We start from the raw sequence: 23,361 nt of genomic DNA, 5'->3' as shown, positions 1-23,361 counted from the left end.
GTACTGGGTGTGGTTATATGTTTGAGATTGGGTAGAATTTTGATTCTGCAACACATTCATTCTACAACTTTGGACAGTTTACTCAAGATTTCTAATCCTCCATTTCACATTGAGAAATAGTATAGCTTACACGATAGGATTAGCATGGTGATTGGATAAGATGACATATGCAGTTCGTAGTATATAGTAAGCATTCAATAAGTGGTAGTTTTTTTTAACCTATTCATTTGAGAGAGAGAACAAAAGAGGGAGGGAGTGAAAGAGAACAAAGAGGCACAGTTTGACAGAGAAAGATACATTCCTCCCCAGAGGCACACGACGGCCATGACTGGGATCCAAGAGTCAGAACTCAATCCAGGTCTCCAACATAGGTGGCAGAAACCAAATCACTTGACCTGTCATTGCTGCCTTGCAGGATCTGCATTAGCTGGAAGAAGGAATTGGGAATGAGAGGTAGATATCTAACCCTAGCACTCCAATATGGGATCCAGGTATCCTAACTGCAGCCTTGTACTCCTGGACCCATGCCTGCCCTCGTGGTTCTTAGTGGAGTGGGCTCCACACTGCTAGACATTTCCAGTGAGCAGAGCAAAGGGGCCAGCACCATCTTGGGTAACGGGTCATTCTGTTACTGAGCCAAAATCATCAGGAGGGAACTGACAGAGTGCTGAGGGATCCTGCAGAGCTGCGGATGAGCCCAGGTGGGGCCCTCGAGGCCGGATGGCACTCTTGGGAACATTTGGTCTCCTGCTTCGAAATGACTGTTTCTGCTGGTGCCCGGCGATTTCCGGGATTGAATCACCCACAGCCCTCAATTCCAGCGCTGTGGTCACTGCCCTCCTCCACACCCTCCATGCTTCCCCCTCAAGCCTCTGGCTGCTGGGATTCAAGAATGTGCTCTGACCTATGCCTGCCTCTCAGCAGCTTGGGGACAGCTGAGAGGAACCTGTCATCTGAGAGGAACCCATTCTTTACTGGGAGACTGATGGGGAGGCGGAGAGCTTACAGACATGCCTTCTGCTTCCTTTTCATCTCCGCTGCAAAGTGGGGGCAGACTCAGAACTGAAGGCAGGGACCCAAGATCAGGGGCTGGGAATCCTTCAGGGATCCCCAGGTGAGTGAACGCAATGCTCAGCTCATGCATGTGCACAGCAGGCAACCTCCTTGTAACCACAAACCTCAAAGGCCGAAGGGGAGAGCGTTCAAGGAGTCAGGGCTGATTCACATTGGCCCACACCAAAGGCCAAGCAGCTTCAGATGAGAAACCTGCTTCTGAATTCCCCCAGGCTTTCTCAAAGCACATACAGTTTCCATAGGAACTTAAAGGAGCATCCCTAGCCCATCTCATCCTTTTCAAGGTTCTCCCCTTCCTCTAGATTTACGGCTATTTGTGCCCTTCCCTTAGCCAGAGTAAATAGCTCCTGGAGGGACTGCTCCTGCGCTGATTTGGGGGCATGCTGCAAACTAGTATTTTTTCCCACCGGCAATAGAAGACCTAAACTACCACTTCAGAAATGTAATTACTGTTTGCAGGCTCACAAGAAATCACTATTGGTGGAAGCCTTTGTGGATGTGGTAAGCATTACCATATGTCAGGTTCTTAATGAGGTACAAAATGATGGCTTGAAACACACGCACCAAAAAAGGCTTTCCCTTTCTGGTCTTCTGGCGTGTAGAACTGTGCCACATGGATCTGTGTACCTAATGGCATTGGCAGATACCAGCCATTGGACACACAGCTGAGCTCCTGAAAGTCTTTGAGTGGATACCTTTGCATTTGGATTTTTCTGATTATATGTAGTGATCAAAAATTATCCTAAAGGAATAAGCCCAAGAAGTTTGTATTCTGGTCATCAAAAAAAAAAAATCTATAGATATATGTACAGGACATTCTTAAGTTGTAATATGAGTAAGCCTAAGTACCCTGAGGAAAAATACTATTCTCATCAGTTTGTCAATGCTGGCACCACTGGCATGCCAAGCAGGCCAATTCCCTGTCGTGGGGCTAGTCTGAGCAAAGCTGCAGGTTTGGCAGTGGACCTGGCATCTAGCTTCTGCATGCTGGCACATCCACATCCCCCCTGCCCAAGCTGTGACAGTCCCAATGTCTCTAAATATCATCAAATGGCCTCTGGTTGTGAATTTCTGTCATCAACACGTGAGGCAGCTCCATGGTGACATCCCAGCAGCCTCAAGATCACCCATTGCCATTTGTCATCCCCATAGTATCCCAGATCTTCTTGGTAGCTGCCCAACCTCCCAGGATTCCATGCCACACCCCTCCCCAAAGTGTGGCTTCAGAGTGAGTCAGCCTCTCTAGGGACCCCTGATTTGATGCCACCAGAAGACAATCACATGTGTCCTTTTTATTTTAACTGTTTTCATTGTACTACTCATCATTTTAGAGGGGCAAAAAGGACCAAATTAAAACAACAAACATGGATAGAGCTTTAATCAAAGTTGAAGGAACAGGAAGTGTCTCAAGTTGGCTGGAGGGAAAAGACCCAGCAACATCTCTCTCATGCACAGGAGACTCGGGCTAGCTGGAGTTGCTTCACGCTGGAAATGGGACCTGGGAAGCAGCCAGGAATGAAGGCGTGGGCCACCCTACTTCATCTAGGGCCATGCACTTCATCTTTTTCCATGTCTTTCTGCCCTTGTCTTGTATATCTTATTCAGGCCCCCAAACAGCCTGTAGGTTGGTACTCCCAGTTTTCAAAACTCAGGAGTCCCAAGACTAAAATCCCAACAAGATCTCCACAGGCCTAGGCCACCTTTTCTTGTCAGATCAAAGGTTCTGGTCAGATGAAGTACTTTGCTTTCAGCAAGTATCCTCGCTGCATCTGACCACAGTGGCTGAGCTGTTCACTCCAGAGATCCTGGGAGAGTGAAGTTAGAGAGATGACCAGACTTTGAGAAGCAGAGAGCACTATGTAAATGAAGAGTGGAATTTTTGTTTTCTGTGAATAGTAGCTGATAATCATGGAAGAGTTTGCAATGTCTGTCCTGTAGAAATTTAGTGTAGCAGAGAGAACACAAGAGTAAGATGGATAAATGCCAGCTGTGTGACTTCACAGCTCTGTGTCATTTCACCACTCTGCAATGCTTACCTCGCCAAGGACCACTCAACTGGTGAGGTTGCTGCTGACACTGGTGCAAGCCTCTGTTGTTTTCTGTGTATGGATAAGCACTTCTGAGTTAGGTAGCAGTTAGGAATCATCTTGTGACTGTAAGCCAAATGAAAGGGCCATTTCTCATTGCACATAACAGATCACTAGAGGTGGACCCAGCCTCCAGGTATAAGACATCAAGGCAGCAACTCTATTTCTCTTTGACTCGCTTGACTATCCATCTTCTTCTGAAATAGTGTGTCCCCAACAGGCTGCCAGCAGACCTGAAACATTGACTCCCTCATCTGTTTCCAAAAGAGACAATCCCTTCCCTGAGATGCTCAGCATTCGCATCCTTCCTTTGTGTCTCTCTGCTGCAACTGAGAACACAACAAACCTGAAGAATTGGTAACAGTCTCCTGAATAGGGTACTGTGTTGGTGGGCCCAGACCTGAGGCCCTGCCTTATGTAATCACCAGCGAGGGCAATTGCTAACCAGCCTCACCTCAGAATTAGGATCCATCCCCGGAGTTGGAGTGGGGCCGCTTCCACTATGATCATGGCTGCACGTACTGCCTTTACCATCTCTGGGTTTTTCCAGGAAGAAACAAGGGTGAGAATGGAGACTGAGTGTAGGCTGTCAGCAATGCCCACTCCATGCAGGCAGCTCAGAGAACATCTTTAAGTGGCCTGTGCATTCCCAGGAGTCAATATATAAAAGCATAATTTCCCCTGCCCTTCTTACCTTTTTGGCTCACATTTTTTGTTGGCATTTCATTACAATAAAATAAGAAAAAAATAAGAATTTGAGAGAAAAGAAAAATCAGGAAAGAGAGAAAAAGTGGCTTTCCTTTATGGCTCTCTCTGCTTCAGACTCCTGGGGGATGATGAGTGACTTCAAGGAGACCAATGGTGTCATGGTGGCAGCCTAGCAGAATGTGATCTGTATGAAGTCACATGGACAGATCAAGACTCCCCATCCCCCACCTTGTGAAGGACCCAACCAGTGTCAATCTACTATTCAAATCTGCAGATCAACCCTTGAATACTGACAAGTGGCTAAGGCAGAGACAGAGACAGTTTCATTGCAGTGTGGCTGCTGCCCTTTGAGCCTGTCTGTCCTTATGGGATTTCTGGCATTTTAGAAACACAGCCCTAGCCTCCCATTGCTGCTAAATGCTTCCAGATGTCCACCTCATGGAGGGAATACAGTTGGGTGCTCCCCCATCCAGCATCACAGATCAAACACCAACAACATTAACTCAACCCTACACATACATCAGGGTGGAATTTTTCCAAGTGAGTGGCTCAAGGAAGCCCCCATGGGGCTTAATAAACATGATGAATTCAAAAATAATTCTGAAGTCATCCATGGCTCCCTATTGCCTGAAGGACCAATTGTACATTCTTTAGCCATGGTGGTCACAGCCAACACGACCACTGCTTTCCTCTCTAACAGCCCAATTCCTCTCCCAGTCCCTGAAGCTTCTCATCCCTGTGTCCTGTTCTTTCCTCTTCACTCACTGTTTTCCAACCTACTGGTTAAATTAATTCAAAGTCATTCTAGTCTCCAAGACCTGGGTGTATCTGCCCGGTCACTCTTTTTGATTTCATAAAAGTTGTAACAGCAGAGGCTCTCAATCCTGGCTACACAGTTGTATCTTCTGGAGAGTTCTGAAACAATATTGATACCAACTTAGACAAACTTAATCAGAATGTGAATGAGGCAAGTACACTTGTTTCTTGTGAAACAGAAATGATCGGAGGAGAAATGTAGGGCCTGTGGATTGGGAATGCCTGGTGCTAAGCCAGTGTTCCTAATTCCTGCAGGCCTCCAATATTTTACCTTTAAGTGAAGACAAGAAATAAACAAATTTGTCAGATTGTTGAGAAGGCTAGACGAGTTAGCATGTAACTAGTACTTAGTACAAATTCAAGAAACACTAATTACAGCGAATGGATATCAGTCCTCTATCTAAAAGATGCTGGTTGGACCTGCATTTTCTTCCTCTGCCTAGCACATAGTATATGCACAATGTATTTAAATGATCAATGGATGCAGGAAGGAAGATGAACTTTGACATAAGGAAGTTGAGGTAATAGAGGAAATGGCCCATGAACTGAAGCTTGAATGATGCACAACCTTGTGCTAGGCAGGTGGAAGATGGTAACATATTTAGGGGAAAACAGTAATATGAGCATGACCCAAGGATAGGACACGCAAAGGCCCAGGGATGTTGCTCCAGAGGAAAGGATCATGGGGGAGGATGAAACGCAGTGGTGTTAGAAGGTTGCTAAGTTATGTCGTCGTGCAAAGCATTGGTAATGATGCCTCACTGAGGAAGCTGGACTTCACTTGATAGAGAATGAGTGATTGTGGAGAATTCTGAGCAGGTGAATGCACAGGCAGACTGCACTGTGGGAAGTTAATCCTTTCCAAACAGAGGAAAGAAATGGCTTAGGAAGCTGTGACAGCTCCCTATTTGAAATTCACACTGTCTACATTTAGTCTTCCCATTGGTCACATCTTACAATAGTCTCTGACCTCCAAATGATTTATGCTCATCAAATCACCACTATATACATCAAAACAGAAGAGACAGTAGTGGTAATAGGGTTACTACCTAGGTGTCCCTGCTAAGCTGGAGAGGTTTTTTTTCATAGTCTTATGTTGATTCACACTTCATTCATTTCTGATTTATAAACATATGTGCACAGGATAAAAATATAAGTAGAACAAAATGGAAAGATTGCCTTGTGTCTCTGATGACCACTTACCTGATTCCCTCTCCCATATCAAATCAGGTATTGGCTTCCCAGCGAGTCTTCTCTAGGCATTAAGCATACATACTCTCTTCATCTTTTTTTAATTGAGATCTAATTGATATCTTTTCAACTGTACATATGGAAGCTCAGAGCCTGGTTCATTCCATATGGGCTCCCAATAGCCAGGGCTGGGTCAGGCTGAAGACGGGAGCCAGGAACTTAATCCATGTTTCCCACATGGTGTCAGGGACCCAACAACGTCAGCTGTCACCTGTTGCACTCTAGTCTGCATTAACAGGAAGCTAGAATCAGGCCCTGGACATTGGACTTAAACCCAGTCCCTCCCATATGGGACCTAAATGTCTTCATCTCACAAATTTTGAAATGATGAGTAATTTGGCCTCTGTTCTGTAAATTTCAGACATTCTGATAGACAGCCTAGGAATAGTGTTTTTTGGTTTTTTTGTTATTTTGTTTTTGTTTTTGTTTTTCTAATCCAAACAAGACACAATCTTCAGATCATCATATACACATCAGGGAATAAAAGACGGGCCGGAAAGACCAGGAGTCATGGAACCTGGACTTTACCCCAGGTATCTTTCTTGAATATAACTCTCATCCTACTCTAGACCTCAACATTCTCTATCTTTAAAATGGGAATTATGGGGCTAACATTGTGGTATAGAGGGTTAAGGTACCACCTGCACTACCAGAATCCCATATGGAGTCCTGACTGCTCCACTTCCAATCCAGCTCCCTGCTAATGCAATTGGGAAAGCAGTAGAAGATGGCCCAAACACTTGGGCTCCTCACACCCATGTAGGAGACCCAGATGAACTATTGAGCTCCTGGCTTTGGCCAGACCCTGGCCAGTATAGCCATCTGGGGGTGGGGGGGAGTGAACCAGTAGATAGAAGATATTGCCTCTTTCTGTCACTCTGCCTTTCAAATAAGAAAATCATTTTTTTTTAGCATGGGAATTATGATGCATGCCCCTGCTCCTGAAAAAGTTACTATGAAGAACCAGGTCATATTTACTCCTTTTCCTCAGTGAATATGTTGCTGCACTCATTATTAAAAGCCCTACTGCAGGATCTAGAAACTGAGCAGTGAACAAAATACAGAGACACCTCACACTCTAGGAACATACATGAAGCTACCCTATGTAAGTAACAATAAAGAACCCCATCAGTATGATGTGATGTCATTATTTATTTATCACCAATGTATTCCTTGCGAACTCTGGGCAACAAGCAAGCTGACTAAATTGCCCGTACTCCTGTACTTGCACTAGTGTGTATCTTTATTTCACAACCAGGCTTTATTGCCTCACCAGAATTGCATATTCAGCACTCTTAATGTTACATCTCACGGCACAGTCCATAGATCTGCGGATCGGAGTCACACTCTGCAGAAGTCCCTATTGTTTGGTTTTTGTTAGAACCCTGGTGAGCCCAGGACCTGCCTAGGCACCCTACCGCTCTGTGACTTTGAACTGGCTGCAGGGACTACTTAACCTTGCTGGTGGCAGGGCTCATGTCCAGCCTCCAGAATGCTGAGAGATTTGAATTTATTCATACTCACATTTCCATTTTAAGTGTATGAGTAAGTGAACCAAGCAAAAACTGGCTTACCAGCCCACGACTGGACATACCACGATGTGGGAATATGAATGCCAGCTACAGGTCACACAGCAGTGGACATCAGGGGACAGGAAATAGAACAGTGGGAAACATCTGCCCAGAGGAGTGTTTTGTTACCACTGTTTAAAATTGTTAATGCAGAAGGATAATAAAAATCAGGCCATTTTAGGTCTTTGGATCCTCTATAGCATTCTTTTTTTGCTTGTGCCCAAATCAGATCCCCCCACCCCACACCTATTCTTATGTACATTCTAATCCTACTCACTGCCTCTACCATGGTAACTATATTTGAGCCTTTGTTTCTTTATCTGTTCAATAGAAATCATAGAGCTTCCCATGCTTACAAGACAATACAGAGCTTACAGTATTTGCTCAATGACTGGTAGCAAAGCAAACCTCTGAGGGGCTCTGCACAGGATCCAGAGAAGAGGGGGAGACCCTGACAGGTGGCTCAACAGCATTTCCATAACATTTGCGCCTTCCAACCTCCCAGCTCTGCAGGATGGGGTCGCCTCACTTCCAAACCTCAGGCCCCGTTTCTACATGTACAGAGTGTTCCTTCGGGCCTAGACTGCCTGCTATCACCTCTCTGCTTTTATTCCTGTGACAAACAAGTTCTTTGGTTCTCAGAAATGTCTAGCCTTTTGACAAATCTCCCACTACCAACACCTATTGGATTAGAATCGCTTTAACAAGATTCCCAAGTGATTAAGATTTCTGAAATTCTGCTCCAGTCCGCTACCTCTCCAGTCTGGCTACACTCCGGAACTTCCTGAGGAGTTTTAAAAACCGAATGCCCAGACCTGCAACCCACTGCCAAGAGTCACAGTTAGTTGGTCTGGGGTGCAGCCTAGGCACCCTGTGTTTTTAAACCTCTTGGTCTGAGAACCATGCCTTTCTTTTTTTTATCTTTTTAAATATATATATATATTCTTTATATAGTTATATATATATATATAATCTTTATATAGTTGATGAGGGAACAAAGGGTCAAGGGTTATAGAAAAGTGGGTAAGACCATTGTTTTCACATTTGCGTGTGTCTGTGTGTGTGTGTGTATCTGTAGTAAGGAGGGAGACAAAGGGAGAAGCCCCACCCAACCTCCCACCCCATCCCTGGGTCCCCAGCATGGGGCATGCTCTGAGGGCACTGCTCAAGTGGTTTCTATAGTTCCACAGTTCTGAATTGCTGCCAATCTGGTCATTCCGAGCATGATGAAATCTCTCCAGAATCCACAGGCTGACACAGTCCACCTTAGGGTCCTCTGTTGTGGTACCAGGTTCCTCCACAGGCTCCGATGGACCGCCATTTCCTCCATGTGCACTTGAATATATTGTCTACTGTTCCGTCTGAGCCTCAGAGGAGACAGCTCCAACACAAGCACTCCATGGTCAGACCATAGAACCTGCTGTTCTCTTCATGAATGGGGTTCTGGGATTAGCAGATCAGTTGGAGGGATCCTCAAGGAAACTTGGTCTGAGGTGATCCCAGACTTGATTCTTGTGCATGAACACTGGTACAGGGTCTGGCACAGTTTGTCGCCCCAATCAGCTTATGCCTATACTGGTGGCTGCAATTGCTGGAACCACGCCTTTCTAAGCTTCCCCAACCATCTTCAACTTCCTCTTGTGCTTCCCTGGAGGGCAGATAAGGGGACAATCTGCTCCTCTACCCATGTATGTTTTCCTACTTCACTTAAACTCCAAGTCTTACAAGTGAGAACTCTTCTGTAACTTGGTTTTTATCGCCTCCTTCCGAACAAAACATAATCATAGATTGGAGTGTCATAAATATTTACTGAACAAGGAGATATTCCTTTGTAATGTAAAAATGCTCCCACAATACCATAAGTGGGGCTTTCATCATAATTTGAGGACCAGAGAGATATGGTCTCAAAACCATGGAGGCATTTCCTCCTTCACTCTAGGATTGAATCTCATAAAACTTTGGAGGCTAGAAAGAATTGCAGAATGGTGGCTACTTGAGAGTAGATGCGCTGGGCATCAGTGAGCCTGGTCACGGCCATCTCCCCGAGCTGTGGTAGAAAGGCGTGGCACACTTACGTCCCATTCAGCACTCAGGGCTGAAATATGAGTATGTGACTGCTTCCTTCTCTCCAGGGTGCCACTGGGAGCTTTATGGGACCCACTGTTCTCACGATGAAGGCATCTGTCATTGAAATGTTCCTTGGTAAGTACTTTTATGTGTGTATCTGGATACTCTGAACATTTTCCTAAGGTCCTAAAAATTCAGCCAAAGAACAGTTTTAAAACAAAACAGAGCATATTAATACCACAGTGCACCTTTTCATGATAAACTTAGTAGAAAGCAGTTTAAGTGAGATGTTAGATATAAGATCATATTCAGAATGCATGCATATATATTAATGAAAGAAATGCATGCCTTATGCATATGGATCTCTATATTATATATTACACAGAAGCATATTTGCATATACATCTTTGCAAGCAGCGAATATTTTAAAGAGATCATATTTGCAGATTTTCAATGTAGGGATCTTCTTGTATTTTCAATTTCTTTTTTTTTTTTTTAAATCTATCCCTGATAAGGCTTTTCCTGTACACTTTTGTTTTTAATATGTTGTGTGCATTTGAAAGGCAGAATGATTGAGAGACAGAGAAACCGATCTTTCATTTGCTGGTTCACTCCCCAGTTGGCAGCAATAACCAGGGCTGTACCAGGTCAAAGACGGGAACCAGGAACTCAATCTGAGTCTGCAACACGGGTGGTAGGATCGGAGTCCTTTCCTGCTTTCCCAAGTGCATTAGCAGGGCCCTGTATCATTAGCAGAAAATCTGAGCCTCGAACCTGTGTTCCTAGGGAAAGTAGCAGCTTCACCACACTGCACCACAGCCCCAGCCCCTGTCTGCACAGTTAACAACCTATAGTTTTAAGAGTTGAAACCCTTCAAACCAATCTGTGATGACCAGAGAATGCAGTGTTGGAAAAGTCTTCCTAGGAGCCGCAGGCTCACTGTAAGAGAGAAAGTGCTTATAGCCTTTGGCCAAGCCCCAGGGTACTCTGAGAACCTGACTCCAGCGCAGGAGGCCCCTGGAGTCATGGAGAAAACAGTTCCCACAGAAGGGCATGAATCCTTTCAGAGTCAGCCATTAGTGTGCCAAGGTGCTATAACCAAACATCCACACCACCAAAACTCAGTTCTCTCTCAGGGTTGCAGACCAGAAGTACGAAGTCCAGGTGTTGCCTGGGAGCTGCCCAGAGCTGGCAGGAAACCATCTGCTTCCTGCCACCCACTCCTTCCCATGGTCTGCTGGGCTCTCTGGAGGTGACTGGGACGTAGATGTTTTGCTCTAACCTCTGCCTTCCCTGGCCTCCTTCCTGGGTGTGTGTATCCCCACGTCTACTCTTTCCATGATATCAGTCATACTGGATTAGGGGCCCTACCCTCCTCCAACATGACCTCATCCTTACAACCAATTACCCCTGCAGGGAGCCTATTTCCAAAGGAGCCATTGCTTTAACCTATGAACTTGCAGGTGGAGGGACATAATAGAAAAGTCCCTTGGTAGAGTGAGAATGTTCAAGTCTGTCCAGAGGGAGGTTCTAGGGCAGAACCCAGGACAAGAAAGGGAAAATGTCACACAGCGAGAAGACACAGGGGTGGGGGTTGGGGGGCGAGAGGGGAGGGTGAGTCGCAGCAGGACTGGAGGAGCACTGGACTGTGGGTCAGAACAGGCTGAGATTCTAATCCTGACATACCTTCCACTTGCTGGAAGGGCCTTCTGCAAGTCACGTGACTGAGCATGGCTCTGCCTAATCCATGAACCTGGCAGGTGATCCACCCTCACCCAGTTCTCTTCCCAGGGGCACTGTCCCTCGACCCTGTCAGGGGGTCATGAGAAGCTCTGAGGAGGGGAGCAGGGTACCTGGGGCCAGGAGTGCTCCCCGCACCATGACCTCTGTCCTCCACCCCCTCCCCGTCACCAGTACTTGGCAGGCCTGGTTTGTTTTTAGCAAACAAGACAGGAGTGGCCGAAGAAGCACAGAACCCTGGGTGGCACCTTGCTCTCTTAACAGGCTACTTCCCTCCTCTGACCTTTAGGTTAGTACGTCTCTCAGGTAAAGATGGACGAAAAAAGCAAGGGGTGAAGAATAGGAAGTATTTAGTAAAACAAATAAATAAGTAAGCCCACTCCACATTCTGCCACATTCCCCAGCATCACAGAACCAAAAAAGAGAAGGTTTGTTTTGTCTCCTGTCCTTTGGCGAAATTCTCCCAGCTCCTCATTCAAATACCAAGAAATGAAAGTCAAAAGGGAGATTCCTACATGTCAGCATAATGAAAGCCATGCAGGACAAGCGCACAGCTAATCTGTTACTCAAGAGTGAACACTAAAAGCTTCCATGTAGCCCTAGAAATCCCAACCAGAGAAATTAGGAAAGGAAAAGACAGAGGCCAGCAGTTAGTCTGGGGGTTAAGATGCCTGACTCCTGTATCAGAGGCCCCAGGTTCAAGTCCTAGCTCCGTCTCCTGATTCCAGGATGTGGCACACACATGTAATAAGATATTATTCTATCTAGAAAAGGAGGAAATCATGCTATTTGCAACATGAATGAAACTGGATGGTGTATCATCTCATTTATACAAAGAATCTAGAAAAAGTTGGCCAGCATTGCAGTACAGTAGGTTAAGCCCATGATAGTAGCATGCCATTTGAGAACATGAGTTTAAGTCTCAGACGCTCGGCTTCTGATCCCTGCATAATGCCAGGGTCTGGATGGTGAGGGGAGGGGCAGTGCTTGGTCAGTTCTAAGAGGATTATTCTCCAGGCATCTAATGCAGAGCAGAGTGGCTACAGGTCATAGTACTCTGTTATTGAGAGTTTGCTGAAGGTAGATCTGAACAGTTCTCACCACAGAAAGTCCATGAGTGATGGTTGTGTCAATTCACTGCAAACAGTCGTTTCATAGTGTGTGTGTGAACATACAAACACGTACACACATACTGAACCTGGCAATGAACTTCTCTTTCCCTACATCATTGCCCATCTCCATGCCTTCAAACATACTGCTTCCTTTTCTGGAACGCCTTTTTTTTCCCTCACAAACCCTGCTGGCTCTCCAGGAGACTTCCCGCTGCAACCCTGGACCAAGCCATCCCTGTATTTTCTCGGTGCCCAATGTCTATTCTCATTACAGGCTCATCATGCTTGCCTCATCGTTGTCTTGCTCCCCTGGAGTGGTGAACTTATAAAGGGCAGGGACTGCGTCTCACGCACTCCTCTCTCCCCAGCTGAGCACGTTACCACAGGCACTTATTAACATTCTTAAATGAATAATCATATATATAGCTTTGCTGGATTTTTCAGTTACAAGGGCCATTTAGTAATCCCCAAAAACTCTAAATTAACATCACTGAGTGTTTAATTCAGCTATATCAGAGTTAGCTTGCATGTTTTAGATATGTGAAGCGTGTGATAGGGCAGAGGTCCATGCTGCTGCTTTCACTGAAGTACCATGTATAACCACTTACGGGGAGCCAGTGGAACAAATCTCACTGAAGTACCATGTATAACCACTTATGGGGAGCCAGTGGAACAAAGAGGCTAAGACTAGGGCCATTGTAGTGACTCAACAGGCTAATCCCCCACCTGCGGTGCCAGCATCTTTTTGAAGTCAGCTTTCAGGAAGGCATCTTGAATACTACCTGTGCCAGTATAGTGAGGGACTTTGATAAGATCACATAAGAAGTTTGTGGAATAGATTCAGGCATTTCCAAAAAAAAAAAAAATGTTCTAGACTCATAAAAAGTAGTTGAGAAGCACTTACTGATTCGACCATTGATTCGATGTTCATGTCTTTTCTTGAAAGTAGATGGATTCTGGTTGTAATTCACCACTGGATGGAAAACACGATCATAGATTAGTCATACCATTTTGTAAGGTGTTTCATTATGATAAATCTATATAATTTCAGTATGGCCAAGGTAAAAATAATTATCTTGCTTTTTCCACCTATAAAGAAATGTAACCGCAAAACATGTATGATATATAAAAAAATCATGTAAGCAGGGAAAATATAACAGAAACAGAAACAGAAAATAAACAGAAATCATGATTCCACTGTGATCAACTTAACAGCAAATTTGTCCCACAATTTCTCTTTGTATACATTTTATTTCTTTAGAATAATTCCTAAGGTTACAGCTAAGCATTTCTCAGGTAATTTAAAAATCTTCTACACACCATTTGTAATAAATGTTTAGAATTTCACTATTATGGGGACATTTCCAATATTTCATTATTTCCAGATTGCCATTAGAAATGCTATCATCAGTATTTTTTTTACATGAATCTTCAGGATATTTTCCTGTGCATATATATATATATATATATATTTTTTTTTTGATGAAGGCTATAAATATTGCTAAGGTTCTCAAAACATGTTGTGAATAGTTTCCAACAATGGTTCCACCTGCTTAAACTGCACCTACAAGGCATTACCAGTCCCAAATCCCTGCCAGCATTAAGCATAATTGTGTGTTCCATTCTTTCTGTTAGGAGACTGAGAAATCTTTGTTCCACTTTAGCTTGCATTTTTACCACTAATGAACTAGAGCATTATTTCCAGGTAATTCATTTGCATTTTTCCTACCTGTAAATTATGAGTCTGATGATTTTAAGTTTAGTTTTAAAAATAATTGTATCTTAACTAATTGTCACATAGATAACGAAGAGAGAAAATGGAGAGACTTTTTTTTTTAATTTGGAAAAAAATCTCAACACTCACTCTGTCCTGAAATTATAAGCACTGATGGAGAAAGAAGAGGCCTGATGTCATCCACAAACAGAACTGGATTTTAAATGACTGGGAAGCATCGCTTCAGAGTTGATAACCCCTGCTGGCCTTAAAACTGTGGATTCTAGACTAACATCATCAACATTTCTACATCCTCATGGCCTAGACCATGAGCTTCTGCAAGCAAAGAGACTGGTTTTTAGATCAGTCCCTGATTTGCACTTCGTGGTGAACATCAGGTCATCCACCCCAGTGCTCTGCGATACTTGTTAGGAAACTAAACACTAGGCTTACTTTGTTTGCTTCTTACCAAGCAGTGTGTCATTTCTAGTGTCACCAGAGAGATCTTGCTGTTGAGCAGGGAAGCCTTGCTTCAGGACACAACACCTTTGCAGACCTTACTAAGCCACCTTCCCTTCCATGAGTGGTTTCTGGGGAGCTCTAATGGGCAAACACTCAAGCTAAGGGGACAGCCTGTGGATACCATTGAAAAAGGTGGCCTTGTTAAACATGCCCATAAAACTGAATCCAAGGCTGCATACTTTCAGTCTGGCGCACTCTGGGCAACCAAACACAAGTGATGGGGTGGTCTTACCGAAATATTCATAGTCCTAATGATAGGCCTCACAAACCACTGGCCATAGACACATAGATCCAAAAGGACAGTGTCTGGTTTTCCCCCAAGATTTGATCCCCAAATTAATTATTTCACTTATCACCATGCACTTATTTTTTTTTCAGTATACTTGTTTGGTAATTATTTTTTTAAATATTCTAGGATTATGCTTATTTTTGCACATAAAAAGAAACTTTGTGATCCTTGTACCAAGTTAAATGACACAAAAACTACTATAAAAATTAGACCTGCAAGACACATACCCACTCAAACCCCAGAAGTAAACAACATCTAAAAAATGTCTGTCTTCGTTCTACGTGGCTAGACTTGTGGGTCTCACTTGGGTCTCTTTCATGTTCCTGTTCTTCCAGGACATACTATGTCAACTGCCCAGGCCTCAGCTAGGGCCAGGAGTCAAGAGTGAGAGAGACAGAGTGGCCATGTCACTGGCACAGCTCTCGACATTGGGGGCTGTGCTAACAAACTGCTGTAGACTGGGAGGCTTACAAAAATGTAGAGATTTGTTCTCACAGTTCCAGGATCTGGGAAGGCCAAGGTCAAAGGGCCTGTTCCTGGTTCACAGACAGGCAATTCTCTGTGTGTCCTTACACAATGGAAGACAGCTATCTGGGCTCAATTAATAAAACTACTAACTTCATTTGTGAGATCTCTGCCCTCATCACCTAGTCACCTGTCAAAAGCCCCACAACCTACACCTTCACCTTGGAGGTTGGGATTTTAACCTGTGAGTCTGGAAGGACACAGACATTCAGCTAGAGCAATCAGATAAAGAAAAGTGTTCTTAAATACTTCATGGCTTTCCTACTTTTCCTGAACAGACAGGTGCCAATTCAAGAACTTTTAAGCCTATACTAAATTGAGCATTTATGTCCTCTTTTTAATGACTTACTTATTTGAAAGGCAAAATTGTGGAGAGAAAAATCTTCCATGTACTAGTTCATTCCCCAAATAGCTGCAGTGGCAGGGGCTGATACAGGACAAAGTCAGGAGCTAGAATTCCATCCAGGTTTCCCAGGTGGGTAAAGGGGCCAGGCACTTGGGATATCTTTTGCTATTTCCCAAGCACATTAGCAGGGAGCTGGATCAGAAGTAGAGCTCTTGACAATCCTCTTGACAATGCACTCATATGGGATGCACAGATGGTGGGTTATGCTGCATGCTCCAACACTAGCCCCCAATCCTATTTGATTGCCCTACATCCACATGCTCAGCGTTCAGAGTCCCAGCTCCTCCAGGAAAGCAGGTTTCTCAGGAAATACCTAAATTAAAGGTCAGATAAAGCAGTGCCACCTTTGAGTGAGTGAAATGGAAAAATGCCTGGAGAGGAAGAGAGAATAAAGGAGTTGCTAACTTTATTTTTACTAGATTCGTTTTTTACATATTTATTTATTTGTTTGTTCCATGATATGGTTCTATAGGCTCTGGGATTTCCCTTCCTCTCCCCCTTCCCAGATCTCTGCCCCCCTTAGGTTCCCCCATGTCATTACAATAGTTTAGTCCTTCTCAATCAGTCATAAGTACATCATAGTGCTGTTTAAATGTATCCTGACATTGTAGGCATGGACATTAGCAAAGAGTCCAGCATCCTATTGTCAGGATACATTCAACAATTTCACTGGGAGTCCATATTTGATTTGGAAGTAGAGACGCACACTACATTGTATCTTCACATCTGTACATGACAGTCTCTACTACACAGTAAATACGCATTCCCTTAAATGAAAAGCCATAAAACAAAATCAACAACAGAGAGAAAAGTAGAAAATTTACAACTTGAAGTTAAATAACATGCTACTGAATGACAATGTGTCGCAGAAGAAATAGAAAAGAAAACCAAAGACCTTCCTGAAGCAAATGATGCTATTGCATGACCTATGAGTTGGTGAGGAAATGAATAAGAAAAACAAAGGAGTTTGGATGAATGAAAATAAAAACAGAAATATCAAACCCTCTGAGATGTAGAAAAAAACAGTGTTAAAAGGACTATTGATCTTGCATTTTGCATGAAAGTTGCATTAAATCAGAGAACATGTGATTTACAAAGAGCTTCAGAAACTCAACAACAGCAAAACAAACAACCCTGTGAAGAAATGGGTAAAGGAAACAAACAGATATTTTTCAAAACAACAGATTCAAATGGCTAATAGACATGAAAAAATGCTCAGGCTCCCTAGCTGTCAGAGAAATACAAATTAAAACCACATTGAGGTACCACCTAACTCCAGTGAGATTCAGAACTCCACTAACAACACCTGCTGGCGTGGATGTGCGGAGAAAGACACCCTCCTTCACTGCTGGTGGAAGTGCAGGCTAGTACAGCCACTATGAAAGTCAGTGAGGAAAGTGCTAACAGAACTGAAAATTGACCTGCCATACAACCCAGCTATCCCACATCCTAGACTATATCCAAAGGAAATGAAATCTAAGAAAGGGATCTATAATTCTGTATTTATAGCAGCACAATCTATAATAACAAAGACATGGAAACAACTCAGATGCCCATCCACAGAGGAGTGGATAAAGAAACTGTGGTATAGCTACTCCATGGAATATTACTCAGCTATTAAAAAGAATGAAATTCTACCATTTGCAACCAAATGGCCCCAACTAGAGACCATTATGTTCAGTGAAACAAGCCAATCCCAAAAGGAGTCGCTAACATATTGCAAGTAAAAAGTTGCTACAGGACACTTTCATTACTATATCAAAGTTTTTAAAAGTTGTACATATCAAACAAGAAATTCCATTTGGAAATTTACTTTAAAGAAATAACAGATATGTGCAAAATGAAGTTATTTTGCACAATCACCTGAGTTAACAGTATCCAGAGAATGCAATGCTTTATAGGCAGTTAAAACTATTATGAAAAAAACATTTAATGAAAAAGTGTTGGAATACACCCTTAAGTAAAAAGAAGGGAGAAAACATTGTGAACACTGTAAGAGTGGTCCAATATTTGTTTCAAAAGATCCATATGGGTGAGCCTCATGGAACAGGGTTCAAGCAACTGCCTGGGGTACTCACATCCCATATCAGGGTGTCTGGTACAAGCCGGAGATACTCTGTGTTTTCCAATCCAGCTTCCTGCTAAAGCACTTGCGAGGGAACAGACAATGATACAGGTACTTGAGCTCCTACATGGGAGACCCAAAGTTCCAGGTTCCTGGTCTCAGCTTGGGCCACACCTGACTACTGTGGTCATTTGGAGAATTAATCAGCAGATAAATTTTTTTCTCTTTGTCACACTTCCTTTCAAATAAACAATACATAAAAATCTCTTTTTAAGAAAGGATCCATGTGTCCTATACATATCTGGAAAAAATCTAGAAAATAATTTACACTTGCATTGTTTTTTTTTCTGGTTTCATATTCTGTACATAGAACATGTATTACTTTTTAATAAGGGGAAAAGTAATCAGCATTACTTTTTAAAAATTTTTATTTATTTTACTTGGAAGAATTTATAGAGAGAGGGAGCAAGAAAGGGAGTATCTCCATCTGTTGGCCCGCTCCCCAAACTGCTGCAATAGCTAGAGTTGGGCTGTTCCCAAAGCAGAAGCCAGGAACCTCCTCTGGGTCTCCCACATGGGTTCAGGAACCTAAAAACTTGGGCCATCCTCTGCTGCCCTCCCATGCCACCAGCAGGGAGCTGTATAAAAAATGAAACACCCTGGACATAAACCAGTGCCCATGTAGGATGCTGGCATTGCAGGTGGAGGTTTAGCCTGATATACTACCACACCATTTCCAATCACTATTGTTTAAAAAATTCAAGGTTTGATTTCATAATATGCACTTAAAGAGGAACTGATAATATGACTTGAAATTCAAAGCATCAAGACTTCCCCACTCACTTCTTGATACGCCTCCTGAAAACAGCTCTGTCCAAATATTCTCCAGTGATATTTCCTGGGTCTGAGGACACGGCTCAACAACCTATACTTGGCCTTGTTGCATACAGACCAGAGTCGCTCAAAGAGACCACCAGAGGACACTTGGGTCACCCCTGTGATGGGGCTCCCCACTTCGTCCCTTCCTCTGTCTTTCCAACCAGTTTCTCATCTGAGGTCCAATCCATCCATGTGGTGTTCTCTCTCTCTCTTTCTCCTTCTCTCTCTTTCTCTCTCCCTCCCTGAAGTTCTCTGTTTGGAAAGTGATCATTTGCAAATCAACTATGGGATAGAGGAGAGGGCACAAAGAGGTATAGGATGCTGTTTCTGTCAGCACCAAAATTAGTGCCTTTCTCCAAACTGACCTTTCCTATCTTGGAAAATGGAGATTGTAGGGTAGATGCAGTGAAACCTCAAGACAGCATGGGGCCAACATTGTGACGCAGTAGGTGAAGTCCCCACCTGCAAGGCTTGTATCCCATATTGGAAACATTCTGGGTCCCAGCTGCTCTGCCTAATATCCAGCTTTCCTGTTAACTCCATGGGAAATCAGTAGAAAACCACCCAAGTACTTGGGGCCCTGCTACCACATGGGAGACCCAAGTGGAATTCCTAGCTTCTGGTTTCAGCTTGGGACCCTGTATCCATGTGGGTGACCCAGAAGAAGTTTCAGGCTCCTGGCTTCAGATTCTCTCAGACCTGGCCACTGTGGCCTTTTGGAGAGTTAACCAGCGGATAGAAGATCATCTTCTTTGTTTCTCATTCTCTCTGTAAATCTGCTCTAATAAAAATAAAATAAATTTTTAAAAAAGAAAGACCCTTTCAGCAGGGCTATTAATAGTATACAGACTCTATGTCTGACCTATCCAACCTTAATAAAAAAAGAAAATTTTTCCATTAATAACAATACTTCACATGCAATCAAAGCAGAAATAAGGGTCAGAGGAGAGAAAACATTTAGACAAAATAAACTGACTGGATTTTTTTTATTTCCTTCATGTAGTTTTATTGGTGACTGGAATACATTCAAATAAAGAAATTGCAAAGAAGATTAAAAGGCCCAAGTTCAGTAAGTACAGTTCTAATTCCTCATTGTTTATCAGGCTATATCTTCCACATGGAGAGTTATTATGCTTATTTTAGATAATACAGAAGGTGGGTTTTTGTTTTGTCTTATTTTGGTTTGTGTCTCCGTCTCAACTGTTTGCACTCTAGCGATGAGCCTTCCTCATCAATAACCGTATTCTGAGAAGTATTTGAGAAAGGAGTCCTCATCTCAGGGGAAGGATGTGTGGTTCCACAGCACCAGCAAAGCTCAAATGCTAAGACCAGACAACACTGTGTCCTTGCTGCCAGGCAGGAGTAGGCATATCCCTGCCTTCGAAATTTTGTCTCAATCCGCAAGCTTGCAGTTTTGGTCTTATCAATGTCCAGTTAACCTGTCTCACATTCCAGAATTCAGATCAGAAGGCAAACTTCACAGAGATGGTTAAGGGATTTCACACCCAACAGTAGAAAAACGAAAAATAAGTTTCATCCTTGGGTGATATATCAGTTAAGATGACATATATAACCCCAAAATCATAGCCAACACAGAACTTTCTTTTCCTCTACTACAAACATACGCAGTCAGGATTTTAGCGGATGATTCACAGTCTTGACAAACTCAGACTGTGCCTGGTAATTCTGCCATTCTCCGTGTATCTCCCAACTCATTGCCAAAAACAGCTGCTGCGGCCCCGTCCATCACATTCACATTTCGGTCAGTAGGAAGGAATGAACAAGAACACACAGACCCAGAAAGTTGAATATATCACTTCTACTTAAATACTGCTTAACCAATAGAATAGGACAGTGGAAATGGCCTCATCTCACATATCCACATGCCTCCTGTTAAGTGCAAATTCTATCAGTGATGAAGAAGAATTGCAAAATAATAATACAGCACACAGATGGAAAATCTTACACCCAAATATTGTGAGCACACCGGGGTATCTGGATCTAAATTTGTAGACTTCACAGAGGTTAAGGTATGTTTATAAAAGATCACAAAAGAAAGGATTGAGACACAACTAATGTCCTATGCCCTATGCCTGAAACTTTCTTTATAGCTGTCAAGTTTAGATGCCTTAAAATAAGCAACATTAATAATTTGAAATAAAAGAACTGGGTTTGCTTTCTATAACCACCCTTTTTTTCCCTCTGCTGCTTCAAACCTTCCGTGTGGGATTTCCTGTTGAAATGAGACCAAGAGGGCAGTCACCCACAGCCTCCTCGGCTGGAACATTCAAAAGGAATCGGTTGTTTATTTATTCCTGTCAGGAACAAGAGCCAAAAGACTCAGCCCTGAGGCAGATGTGTGTTCAAAACAGTGATTGGGTTAATATGGAGACAATGCACACCCAAGTACAAATTCCTTTGGGCTGTTTCCAGGATCTTCATGAACTCATGTACAAAAATCATGAAAGGTCCCATGATTACCATGACAACAGTTCTCAGTGACTAGGGAAGGCTGTGCTAAATGACCCAAGGGCAACCCTCTCTGAGATCTCAGATGGATTGCATTTCTGATATGCTAAATTCTAGCCTTAGCCTCAAAGATCTCCCTAGTGATGCAGTGCATTCAAATCAATAAACACATGAGGTCTTTTCTGTAATTAGAAACTCTGGCACAATCATTAGCTAAGAGAGAGAGAGAGAGAAATATAAAGGCATTAGGTTATTCCCAAATGATGGCGCTATCTGATGCAGCTATCGGGTTCTCCACCTCAGGAGTGTTTCCAAATTATCATCTACACTTTGAAGAAAAAGTGATTGTCTTATTTTCCTATTCCATAGTATCAGTTCACTTTTAGGGCAAGTGGGCACATCATTCCTGTGACAGATTTTGTTGGATGCCAGCCAAGTGGTAGGCACTATGTTGGACATCCCTTTTGCCCTTACGAAGCTCATCAGCTAGGGCAGAGGCAATTCTAATGTTGGTGCACGTGTTAGGACCAGAGGAACTAGGGATATTCCAAGAGTGAGGAAAAGCATCTGTGCCTTTGCCAGGGTTTCCTGGAAGCAGTGACCCCACTGATATCTGAAAGCCAGCTAGGGACTGGTCAAAGATGTTGGGGGAAAAGTTACAGGCAGAATGGACATACACTCAAGACCTGAAGAGTAGAAAGAACCAGAAGGTAGCTCAGTATGGCTGAAACACAGTACAGAAAGTCAGTGTGTTGGGGAAAAGGAGAGAGTCGGCAAGCAGAAGATTGTGAAGGTGTTTATTACTGTGTTCGAGAATTCAGCCTTTAGCTTTGTGCAGGCTATTGTGGTTGCAGTTAGCAGAAATACAAAATCAGGACATAGGGTAACTTAAATAACCAAAGTCAGGGAGGAGAGTAGCTGAAACCCCCCCACCAAAATTGCTCCCTGTTGCTAAGGTGGTAGGATTCAACTGTGCCCACTTCAGGCTGACAGGGGTGTGCAGCTCTGATGAAAGAAGTGTTCTCAGAGTAAAATAACACGGTTAGGACTGTTTCCATTTCTCCAAGAAATGCAATAATTTTTTAACCCCAAAAAGGGAGCCCCCTTCGTGTCAACATATGGAGAAGACTTCCAGCACCATTTATTAGTGAGTAGGCACTGTAGGAGTAGCAGCCAGTTACAGCATTACAGGTATAACTACCTTTAGTGTATAGATAGCCTGAAAGGGACTACCATTTCTGCACAGAACTCCACACAAATTTATGCAGTGAAGTGGAAAGCAGAACAATTGCAACTTCTGTTTTGCTGAGAGAGAAATCAGACAGACCTTGCGATTGTCTCCTGTGTACCTGGGACCCCTGAGCTCATTCTAAAAGCAACTGTTTTCAGGCCCAAGCTTCAGAAGGCTGCAGACTTCACACTGCAAAGTCAAAAGTTGGCTTTCTGGGCCCAGCACAATGGCTCAATAGAGAAATCCTTGCCTTACAAGTTCCAGGATCCCTTTTGGGTGCCAGCTTGTATCCCAGCTGCTCCACTACCCATCCAGCTCTCTGCTTGTAGTCTGGGAAGGCAGTGGAAAATGACCCAAAGCTATGGGACCCTGAACCTGCATGGGAGACTCAGAAGAAGCTCCTGTCTCCTGTCTTCAGATTGGCTCAACTCTGATCATTGCAGTCATTTGGGGAGTAAATCAAAGGATAGAAGATCTTTCTGGGGCACAGTGCTATAGCTTAATAGCTAAATCCTTACCTTGCATCTGCTGGGATCCCATATGGGTGCTGGTTTGTATCCCAGCTGCTCCACTTCCCATCCAACTCCCTGCTTGTGTCTGGGAAAGCAGGGGAAGATGGCCTAAAACCTTGGGACCCTGCACCCGTGTGAAAGATCCAGAAGAAGCTCTCGGCACCTGGCTTCAGCTTGGCTCAGCTCCAGCCATTGTGGCCACTTGGGGAGTGAACCACCAGCTGGAAGATCCTTCTCTCTGTATATCTGCCTTTCTAAATAAATAAGTAAATAAATAAATAAATAATCTTTTAAAAATCTTTCTGTCTCTCTTCTCCATAAAT

At 43.5% G+C, this 23,361-nt stretch overlaps 1 protein-coding gene across 1 annotated transcript in view; it reads left to right on the top strand.

Moving 5' to 3' along the window:
• Window positions 1–23,361, top strand: part of VIT (vitrin) — a 103,110-nt gene that overhangs the window by 5,471 nt on the left and 74,278 nt on the right. The window contains exons 2-3 of the mRNA XM_058668091.1: window positions 9,640–9,709; window positions 19,830–19,895. Coding sequence (XP_058524074.1) covers window positions 9,658–9,709; window positions 19,830–19,895 — 118 coding nt within the window. The 5' untranslated portion in view covers window positions 9,640–9,657. The remainder of the gene's footprint in view (window positions 1–9,639; window positions 9,710–19,829; window positions 19,896–23,361) is intronic.

Source organism: Ochotona princeps, chromosome 8 (assembly GCF_030435755.1).
Source record: "Ochotona princeps isolate mOchPri1 chromosome 8, mOchPri1.hap1, whole genome shotgun sequence".
NCBI classification, from domain to species: Eukaryota; Metazoa; Chordata; class Mammalia; order Lagomorpha; family Ochotonidae; genus Ochotona; species Ochotona princeps.
The sequence above is the reverse complement of the archived record's forward strand: the minus strand, read 5'-3'. Positions and strand labels throughout refer to the sequence as shown.